The sequence below is a fragment of the Strix aluco genome, chromosome 20, assembly GCF_031877795.1.
Source record: "Strix aluco isolate bStrAlu1 chromosome 20, bStrAlu1.hap1, whole genome shotgun sequence".
Classification (NCBI taxonomy): Eukaryota; Metazoa; Chordata; class Aves; order Strigiformes; family Strigidae; genus Strix; species Strix aluco.
Window position 1 is genome coordinate 4,500,095 of NC_133950.1, and position 10,673 is coordinate 4,510,767.

Sequence of the window (10,673 nt, forward strand, 5' to 3'; positions counted from 1 at the left end):
ATTTCTTCCTTAATTGCAACTCAAAATCAAATTAGCGGTTTTAAATTTACTCTGTGCCCAAGAGGTACCATGAGCAGGGGGAGGACATGCTGTGCCCTTCATCCTTATGTAACAAAAAGGGTAAATTTCTGCTCTGAGGACAAAATTGCTGCCATCTCTGCCCTGTCTGGCCCATCGCTTCGGTGTCTTTGGGGCCCCACAGGTGGAGATGCTCATCCTGGATTCAGGTTGAGCCCTTGGGGTGATGGAGTTGCTCATCCTGGATTTGGGGTTGCCCAGCTTCCCCAAGCAGCCACATCATCAGTATCACTGAGGGGATGCTGTGACTACCGGGAGCCCCTGGCACTGCTGCCAGGGCTGTATGTGCCCCCCACACCCACGGAGGATGGGGGGATGTGGGTGCACGGCCAGGGATGACACTGTAATTCAGTACCCATGGACTGGGCTGTGGTCTTGTTTTCCGGGCATAGAAACCCCCCTTGGGGGGAGAACCAGCAGCCAAGGACAAGGGCCCTGCATGCACCCCACACACTCTGCACCCCCCGGGGGTAGGGGGTGCCCCCAGCGCTCAGCTGTGAGCTGGGGACTGCAAGTGCTTTGGAAGCAGCTGCTCCGCAGGGGCCCATAGCAGAGGGCAGAGACAGCCGCTGCTCCCAGAGAAAGGAAATTCAGGGGCCAGCACCGGGCCAGTGGGGCTGTGCCTGTGCAGGAAGCCTCTGTGCGCACACACACCCCCTCTGGCACGCACACGCATGCACACACGTGTGTACACGCCAGCCTGCATGCACAGCTCACGCCCCGGGGAACCACGTTGCCCTCAGAGCATCCTCCCGGCTGCTTCTGCTGCGAATTTCCACCTCTCCCAGCTGGAGAGTTGCCATCACAGGGACCCCGGGGTCCCTTTGGTGCAGGCGGTGGGTGCTCCCCACTGATGCCATTTGCTGGTGGGTGTGTGCCAGGCCCCAGGACAGTCCTCGTGGGGAGAGGGACGTGTGGCAGGGCCATGGATGCACCTGCCTCAGTGGAGCAGGGCAGGGGGAGCCCAGTGCTGCCCGTGTCCTGCCTGGCTCCTTCCACCAGCGGGTACCACCTGGGCCAGGGTGGCAAATCCTCCCCCCGGGGAGCAACAGGACATCCAACAGGCATTTAAGAGCCCTGGGTATGGGTGGGGACCACTTGCCCAGACGGGCAGAGTACCCCAGGGTGCCCAGCCACGTGCAGTGGAACCAAGGACTGAACAAGCAGGGGACACAACCACGTCAGAGCCGAGAGCCAGGGCGGCGGCGGAGGACGTGTCAGTTGAAGGGAAAGTCCCTTCCTCTGGGCATCTCCCTCTCAACTTGCCCCACGGACCGAGCGGGCCCAGGGCGCAGCATCCCAGCTGGCCTGCGGCCCCACTCCTGCCCGCAGCGACACACCCCCCCGAGATGCTGGCTCGCCATTCGTTCCAATATAATCTTTATTGGGGAGACTGATGGGGGTTAGAACAAGGCCGGGTATAAAACATGATCATTGTCACAACCAGCAGCGGGAGGCATTGGCAGAGCAACACAGAAACAGTATCAGCCCCTGTTCTCTGCGGGCAGCAGGGTGGTACCCAGGGCTGCGCCGGCGGCATCCCTGCTCCCGGGGGGCAGTGGGGGGGATGGTTCAGCCCCTCTCCCTGGATGGATGCTGGGCTGCTCTTTCCTATGGGGTGCGGGGACTCTGGGAGGCCCCTCTGGCCCTGGTGCCACGGCCTTGCCGGGTTGTGGTGCTCAGCCCCACAGGAGCACCTGCAAATTATGGCTTTTTCTTTATTTTTTTAGGTTTATTTTTTTGCTTTTTTGGCAGCAAACTTACCCCTCCAGGTGCCCTGGAGAAAGCAAGACCGTGCACAGGGAGCTGCCGCCCTGCCAGCCCCTCCGCACAGGGGTCAGAGCAGAGGTGCTGCTCCAGGGATGGGACCGTGGCCAGGAGCCAGGCCTCTGCCCCCCTGCCCAGCCAAATCCCCTTGCTGAAGCTGGCAATTTGGGGTACCGGACCCCGCGCCACCCCCAAGCCATCCCACGGGGCATTGGTCCCCGGTGGAGCAGCAGAGAACGGGCACAGCTCAATGCCTTTGTGAACGCGTAGCGGCCTAGGACGGGGCGGCCGGGGATGGACAGGGAAAAAACAAGAATCCTCCAAAACGAGGATAAAGTGGAGCTTTCCTCAAGGGCCTGCGGAGGAAACGGGCCGTGTGTCTGCTCGCAACCGAGGGGCCGGTGCGGCGGCTTGGCGTGGCTATAACGACTCGGGCGCACGGCGGCTTGGCCACTGAGATGAAAGCTTTGGCAAATAACTTACAGAGAAGGGGGGGTGCAGCTGGGGACCTGTCCTCGTCTCCCATGCTGGGCAGGTGACCCAGCACGGCACCGTGCACCTCCAGGGCTCCTTGTGCCACCAGCGGTGGCTGCAGGGCGATGGGGAGGGTGTCGCTCTGGTCGGGACCCAGCGTCCACTCTCAGGAGCCGCAGGGAGAGAGGAGGAAGAAGGTGCCCCGGGGAAGGAGCGCGGTGAGATGCTCGATGCCCAGCAGGGGCACCCGCCGCAGGACCGGGGAGAGCTGCGCTGGTACATGTGCTCCCCGTCCCAGGGTCCCTCTCCCCAGGCACCACCAGGGTGTAGGGGGCTGACGCCAGGTCCTAGCACCCCCATCACTCCCCGCCAGTGCTGGTGGGGACACTGGTCCTATGTCCTCGGCCACAGCAAGCATCAGAGCACCCCCCGGGCTGTGCCACCAGCAAAGAAGGGCCTGGGGACCAGCCGCGGCGCTGCACCGTCCTCTCCCACCCTGCTGCCAGGAGGTGCGGGCAGGGGCGCGGGGCTCACATGATGGTGCAGGAAGACAGCGGGTTTCGGATGTGGCAGGTGCAGGCAGCCCCGCAGTACTGGCGAAAGGTCTGGTAGCAGCTGCGGTCGGTGTCGCTGCTCCACTGGACGGGGTTGGCGGCCAGGGCCTCGGCCGGCAGTCTGTTGAGGATACTGGTGTTGACGGCCAGCGCCGCCAGCCCGTAGTCGGTGAAGAGGACGGTCTCCCGCTTGCAGGTGGGGCAGGAGATGAACTTGTACTTGGGGCAGGACTCGTAGAGGATCTGCAGGCACTCCTCGCACACCGAGTGCAGGCAGGAGAGGATGCGGGGCCGCTTGTTGGTGAAGTTGTACATGTGGCCGCAGGTGGGGCACTCGAGGGGCTCACAGGGCGTCGAGGGGTGCAGCACGTACTGGTTGACGATCACCTCGTCTGACGGCGGCTGCCGGTGGTAGCAGACCTCGGAGCTGCCCTTCCGCTGGCTCTGGTACCCGCGCTCTCGCCGCGGCAGGGGGGGAGTCCGGGGCAGCGGCATGGGGCCAGGGGTGGCATCCAAGGCGGGGATGTCCCCGCACGCCTGGTTGACGATGATCTCGGACTCGGAGGGCCACGCGCGCTTGGCCACGAGGGGTGGCTCGCGGCGCGGGGCCGGCGCATAGCGCGGCTGCGAGGCCTGCAGCTCCGAAAACTTCTCCGGGTGGATGATTTTCATCGCCTCCATTTTAATGATGACTTGTTGCCCTTTCAGACACGACATGAGTATTGTTTTCACATTACTGTCCACTGCTCTGGGGTCTCCAAGGGACGCCTGCATGAGGCTAAAACATGCCGGCAGCCTGCTGAGCTTTCAATCTCGGTCTGGCTGCAGAGCAGGAGCACAGGGAGCAGCCACTGGCACGGGAGAGCATCCTGGGGGGACGGGGCAGCGCCAGCGGGCCCCGCGCCCCTCTTCTCCAGCCAGCCCCGACGGTGTCAGGCGCGAGGCCGGGGCAGGCAAGGGAAGGCAGGGCTCACAGCGGCATCCTGCCTGCCTTGGAGGATGCTCTTGGGCGGGTGATCAAAGCGTCAGCTCCCCGCAGCGCCTCGCCGGGATGTTAACGTGACATTGGCCGTCACTCACCAGCCCCCCCTTCGCCTTCGTTGGCACTTCCCACGCTGGATCAGCTGCCGTTGGGAATGGTAAATTGGGGACTGTAGTGCCGGGCAAGTGAGTCCGGGGATGGGTCTCAGAGGCAGGCAGCCCCTGCCTCACCCCGGCCCCCACCTCCACCCAGCCTTTATTCCTGTTTACAAGCCCTGGGATCCTCGTGGTGCTGAAGAATGTGTTTGCAAATTCCTTTGCTCTGACTTCCTGGCTCTCCCACTTGCCGTCAGCAGCAGTTCCCGCGGGGCAGGGGCTCAGGGAGCATCCCGTGCCGGAGGGCAGCTCACCTTGGCTGGTGCCAGGGCTGCCACGCGCCTTGTCCCTTTCGTCCCCGGCACCTCTGGCCCCAGCTCAGTTTCGTGCTCGCTGGAAATGAAAAGCAAGAGAGGGGTTGGATCCAAGGCTCTTCGGGGATCTACCGGCTGCCAGCGCTCCCTCGGGATGCGTGCCTGCCTGCATCCCAGCAATTTGGCAATTGAGCCCTGCAGGTCCTGTCCATCCACCCGCATGTTTGGGCCGGCGGAAGTGGGAGCAGGTATTTCCCCCCAGGCATCTCCTCGGCAGCTCCAAACATGGGGTCCTGGGTCCCCCCTCTGCCCTGGGTGCTGGGAGGGCAGGCCCCCCTCACCCTGCTGGGATACAGGGCCCCTCCCAGGGGACTCCCCCACCGACCTGCCTCTGCTCAGGGTTTTCTCTCACGTTTAGCCCCTCCTCTGCTCGGTGGATCTATTTTTACCTCCATCGCTTGCTCCTGATCTGTCCCAGCTATTATCCCTCTCTCCAGCTTCCTCTCCCCCTTCCCAGCTCCCTGCTCTTGTCCTGGGGCTGCTGGAGAGGACAGGCCACATTTGGGGGCAGGAGATGGGGGGCAGGCAGCCAGCCCGTGGCCATTTTCTTCCCTCAGCAGCCCTGGCGACAGCCTGTCTCTCCTCCGAGAAGGGCGAAGGCGCTCTCCTCCATCACGCTGCAAATCCTGTTAGAGGGATGCCTGCTCCCGCCGAGCCCTGCCAGGCCTGAGGGAGGGGGCCCGAGGGGGCCATCTGGTTGCAGCAGCAGTCCTTGGGGATGGTGAGAGGCCAGGGGAGGTGAGGGGGGGGGGATGTCCAGCCCTGGATGCCCAAGAGCCGTGGGGGGCAGGATCCCTGCCCGACCCCAGCGGGGGTGTCCCTGGGGGCTATGCCCTGGCAGCACTGGGGTCCTGCAAGCATCCTGCGGTGTGTGTGGAGGGGAGGCCTCGCGTCCCGCACCCCCATCACGGGCCCACATCCTGCACCCCCCATCTTGCACGCCGCACCCCAGGAGCAGCATCTATGCCCCCCCCACCCCGTGCCCAGCAGCAGCCCGGGGGGGGGTCTCTGCCCGCAGGCCTCGCAGACTCACCCGCAGCGGATCCGTTCGAGCAGGCGGCCGCCACGCACCGCCACCGCGCTTCCACCGTCACACCCCTTCGTGCACAACCCTGGCGCAGCACCCCGCCGTACCCCGCATCCCCGTCACCCCGGGGGCGACACAGCCCTGCCCGGCGCCCCTCCAACGACACGCAGCCCCCCGTGACTCCCACCGCAATCCCCTGCCCCGCGCCGCGCTGGCACGTTCGCAGCCCAGCGGTGCACACACATGTGCACACACATGTGCACACACACCCGCACACATGTGCGCACACATGTGCACACACACACACACAGAGACCCCCCCGGCCTCACGCCCGCGCCTGCGCACCCGCAGGGTGATGCCCCCCGGGCAGCCCGGCCAAAGGACGGTGGCTGCCGGCCCTTACCTGCATCGGCCCGCCGGGCCTCGGCCGGGGGGTCCCGGGGCGCCCGTGTCCCCGGTTCAGCCTCCAGACCCCCGCTGCGTCCCCGGGAGAGGTGCGGAGGCCCAAGCGGCTAAAGGTTATCTGAAAGGCAGAGGGATGCAGGCGCTGCCCGTGCCAAGCGCCGGCTGCCCGAGGATGCCGGCGGGTCCCCACCGCCGCTCCCGGCCGGGCCGTGGCTCCCGGCCCCGCTTCCCACGGCCGCGCCGCCTCCTCCAGCAGCTTCCCCCGGCGGCGCGGGGAGGGCACCGGGCACAAAGGCGGGGGCTGGCGGCGCCGGGCTCCCGCCGGCTCCTCCGGCTCCGGATGCTCCGCGGGGACCAGCTGCCGCGGGGGGAGGCGGCAGGTAGCGCCGCTGCCGCCGCCGGGGAGGCACCTTCCGCCCGCCCCGCGGCTCCGCTCTCCCTCCCCCCGGCTCCCCCCGCCGCCTCCTCCGGCCGCGGAGCCCCCGCTCCGCGCGGGGCTGATGCAACACTCCGCGGCCGACGGCGCAGGCTGGCTGCCCGGGGGAGGGGGCTGCAGCCCGGGCACCCCCCTTTCCCCACCCCCGGCAGGTGCAGGCGGGCGGGCGGCCGGGCTCCGTCGCCGCTGTCCCGCGGGGCTCGGCGGGCGCGGGCGCTGCCTGCGCGCTCCCGCTCCGCTGCCGCCCGGCGCCCGCAGTGCCGCCGCAGTGGTGCAGCCGGCTCACATTTCTCTCGCTCAGCAGCGCCGGGGCCCGCCGGCCGCAGCGTCCGACGCCCCGCACACACGCACACACCCCCCCCGCAACACCCCCCCGCCGCCGCCCCGCCGGGCCCTGCCCCGCCGCCGCCCCGCTGCGGCCCCGCTCCCTTCCTGCCCCGGCCCGCCGCCGCCCCGCTCCGCCGCCCCCCCCCCGGCCGGGTCCCCGCGAGGTGTTTCGGAGGGGCCTGCAGTGACTCAGCATCCGCCGCTGGAAATGGCTCCGCGGCGCGGGCTGGGGCGCGGGGGATGCTGCTGGGGCTGGGGGGGACACACAGCGATGTGGGGGCCAGCACCAGGGAGCGTGTGGCAGCGGGGAGAGGGGCCCCTGCCAGCAGCCCCCCCCCAGCTTTCGGGGCTGGGGAAAGGCCATAACACCGGTAATGCCCCCGTCTCCCCACTTTTTCCCACTGCCGAGTCAGCCGTGCACCCCGCTGTGTCCCAAGGGACCCCAGCAGAGGGGCTCCCCCCACGCTGAGGTCAAAACCCATCGGAGCACCCCAACCCCTCCTGAGCTCTAGGGAGGGGGGGAGCAGGGCACAGGGTCTCACTGGTCCCTGGGGGATGTGGTGGGCTCAGCATGGCGTGGGGGGGGTCAGGCCCCTGGGGTGCACTGGGGAGCATCGTGCATTGCTGGGGTCTTGCTGTTTTGACGGGCATAGGCAGACACGAGCGCGTGGAGGGGGACACCCCACATCGTACCCCAGGAGGACAACTCCCGGTCTGTGCTTCCCAGCTCCCGCCGTGCCCTGGCAGATGTTAGGGGCTGGGCTGCCCTCACCCCCCACCATGGGTGCCTCCAGCATGGGGAGTCCACAGGCAGGTGGCCAAAATGGGCAGCCAGCCCCACGTGGAGCCCCCAGCTCCCCGGCCACACTGGAACCCAGAGCTCACAGCCACCCCGTCCCCAGCGGCAGTGGCCCAGACACGTGCGCACCCAAACCCAAACCCAGCCCATCCTCCAACCCACCCTGGCTGGGGCAGGGTGCCAGGGGGGGCTCATCAGGCTCCTTTGGGTGCTGCTGGGGTTTCCCTGCTCATGTCACCCGCTGCCACCTTCAAGCTCTTTATTCTCCTCAGATGGCCTCAGGATTTTGCCTGGATTTTAATGCTCCCCGAAGTTTACCCTGTCCAGACCTCCAGCCTTGCTGCAGTAAAGACCCCACCAGCACCACTCACCCTGTAACAAGGGGTCTGGGGGGCCTGGAGCCGCGCTGTGACCGTGCAGCCACACTGTGCTCATGTCATCACTGTCCCCAGCCACTCCATCAGTGGGACAGACACAGCAGCTGGAGCTCACCTATTTCACTGAACAGCTCTGCATTCCCATCATCAGCCTGGAGGAAAGCTCAGCTCCATCAGGCCTTATGCATCCCATAGACGATCCCACCATCCACGCTCCAGGCAATGACGCTAAAAATCTCACTCAGCTGCCTGGCTGGGAGGGGATGACCAAACCCACCTGGTCCAGAGGGAGCCCCAGGCACCCCAAGGGCTCAGCCACACTCTATCCTCAGGCTGGACCGACCCTAGAGTGTGGCTTCCCCCTGGGAACCATGCAGCTTCACCCACCGGTTGCCTTTGTCTGTTAATGGGTTTTTTTTAATCTTCTAGTTTCTCGTTGGATAAGGGATTTGGTAACGACTTTGCCTCTACCCCCTCTAAGTGTAATTCTTTGATCTGCTCACCTGCTGAAATCAGTGTGAGGCGGCTGCTGTCTGGCACCCTAACAGTGCTAAGAGGGATTCCCTTAGTCTTCCTCACCCTCTCTGTGTCAGTTTTTGCTTACTTTCCTGCTAATGCTTCTGGATGCAGATAGAAAGAACCCATATCTTATGCTTGAACTCACAGAGCAAAGGAAATTGCAGGAAGTGAGCGAGCACGAGCCATTTTCTGTTATTAATTCATATGGCATCCCGGTGCTGACCCAGCTACACGGTGTTATTACGCTGCTATTCTGTGAGTTAAGCAACATCTCTATTTAAAAATAATCATAAATGATATCAGGCATCTTTTCTGCTGAACAAGAGTGTGTTTGTGCCAAGATGCTGGGGATCCTTGTGTTGCCCCAATGGTGCTGCCAGTCTCTGCTTCCTGTGCTCAGTGGACGTGTCACTGGATCCCCCCCATCCCAGCACAGCAGCACTTCTCAGCCTCTCCTCCACCTATTCAGGTACTCGTGAAGCAGTTTGCAGTCTGAGCCAAAGCCTGGAACTTCTTTTTCTCCTAGAGCTTGCATTAGGCTTGGTGGGGTCCTTGGTGGCAAGTGCCACTGGTTAAGTCTTGAGCAAAAGAGGCTTTGTCCCCGAGTTTTCATTCCAACATGTGAGAGCTCAATGACCCTTGCAGAGCTCTCCCAGACTTGCTTTTGGAGCTGCAGAGTTTCCCTTTTCTCTGCTGAGTTGGTTCACCAAGATCTCCACTTTCCACCCCAAACCCCAAATAATCCCATCCTTCAAAGCCCAGACCGTTCACCTTCAGCTGGGCCTGAGTGGCCGTGCCCTTGAGTGGTGTCCCTACCAAATCCCACCCCCTGTGACCAACTCTAACACTGGCCTTTGGATCTGGCCATACTCGTACCCCTGGGTTTAACACCTGGCTTTGTCATATATACATATATGCTGCATTATCTTTCATAAAAATCTGTTGTGTGTTATCATAAATGTACATCTTTATGCTACATGTGGATCTTCTCAGCATGTCTTCTGAGCTGTGGTGATGTGCTATGACATGCTTCTCTGGATTTACAAACAGCACTGATTTATTTTACCATTCTGTGAGACGTTTCCAGCAGGCCAAGCATGCCCCAGGGTTCGGAGGGAGCTCCTTAGCTCAAGTGTACCTGCCATTCCCCGTGTCCTGCTTTGAGCTCTACTTGGACAGACGCGCAGGAGCAGCTTCGCCAGTGGGTTCGCTTCATGCCCCACAGATGAACAAAGTTTTGGTTTTTGTAATCAAGTGGTTACTTGTTGTAATCGAGTTGGTGTTGGTCCTGCTGAGACCTTCCTGCGTGCAACCACAGCTTCTTTCTGCAAAACTCATTTCTTTCCAGTGTCACAAATGGATCGTTTCTAAACCTTAGCTTTACAGATGCACTGAGAGACGTAACACCACTGCACGGTCTCTGCTGCAACTCCGCTGAGATGCCAGAAGCTAATTTGACCCTAAATTTCTTCCTCATCATCTGCATCAGCCATCATCGGCTTCATCATCCAGCTGCATGCTCAGGATTTTATTGTCTTTCTGGATTTATAATGCCTGTGGAGAAGGACCTGTTCTAAGAGGATGGCTCCTTCCTTGCTTGGTGCTGACCCTGCGCCGTGATGCCACGCATGTCTTTGCTTTCCACTCAACCTGAGTGAGCCATCAGCTCCGTGTGTGCCAAACCTTCTGCCCCGTGTCCCGGATCCCATCTACAGCATGCACACCTGCCATTGCACTTTGCTGTCCGTGCTTCTGGCAGCAGCACCTGGGGTGCTTTTGCAGTGATTCACTTTTATTTACTGCTTGCTGCTCTCATTACAGAGTTGGTTTGACCGGGTCCTGCACACATCAACAGCTCTTTCCAAAATCCAGCCTGTTTCTTGTGATGATCTTGTTTTGCGCTGGTGAATCACTCATCACACAGATAATTCACCCACAAAAAAATGAGCTCATCTTCAGCTTTCCAGAGAGCAGCTTTATCGGCAGGTCTGGAGCGGGCCAGGCACCGTCTCCAGCGCCTGCCCGGCTGCTCTGTGGTGCCGGAGGGACAACCCAGCCTGGCGTGGCTGGGAGAGACACAAATGTGGTACCCACACTCCACATCAGGTCTGTTCATTCTCCGTGCTTCATCGTGCCTTGCTCCATCTCCTCGGGATTGTCTCTTCTTCCTGGGGTAGAGCATCAGAAGAAGGGACCCCAAGTTCCACAGTTGCCACCTGCCCAGGCTGAGACCTTCCAGGCCTGGCTGAGGTGGCATCAGCCCCCACAACAGCCCAGTGCAGCCACCAACAGAAGGGGAATGCAGGGCAGCTCTCACACCCTGCATCTGCCACATGGGTCCACCAAAGCTATCACAGGAGCTGTCTGCAGCTTCTGGGATGTGCAGCTTGCCCAGGCAGAGCAAACACCATTTTGAAGGAAGGATGCTATTAAAAAATCTGCCAAGAAACCAGCAGAAT

General features: G+C 62.6%; 1 protein-coding gene across 5 annotated transcripts; it reads right to left on the bottom strand.

Annotated features, from left to right (window-relative positions):
* Positions 1-1,441: 1,441 nt before the first annotated feature.
* Positions 1,442-6,486, bottom strand: RNF208 (ring finger protein 208). 5 transcript variants are annotated; one of them, XM_074846408.1, is made up of 3 exons: positions 5,755-6,486; positions 4,265-4,343; positions 1,442-3,997 (listed from the first exon to the last, which is right to left on the bottom strand). In XM_074846408.1, exon 3 carries the CDS (start codon positions 3,645-3,647, stop codon positions 2,850-2,852), a length of 798 nt encoding a protein of 265 aa, XP_074702509.1. In that variant the 5' UTR covers positions 3,648-3,997; positions 4,265-4,343; positions 5,755-6,486; the 3' UTR covers positions 1,442-2,849. The 5 variants fall into 5 exon arrangements, with proteins under 5 accessions (XP_074702509.1, XP_074702507.1, XP_074702508.1 ...); XM_074846406.1 differs by having other exon boundaries at positions 1,442-4,146; XM_074846407.1 differs by lacking the exon at positions 5,755-6,486 and adding an exon at positions 5,358-5,400 and having other exon boundaries at positions 1,442-4,146.
* Between the last annotated feature and the right edge of the window lie 4,187 nt (positions 6,487-10,673).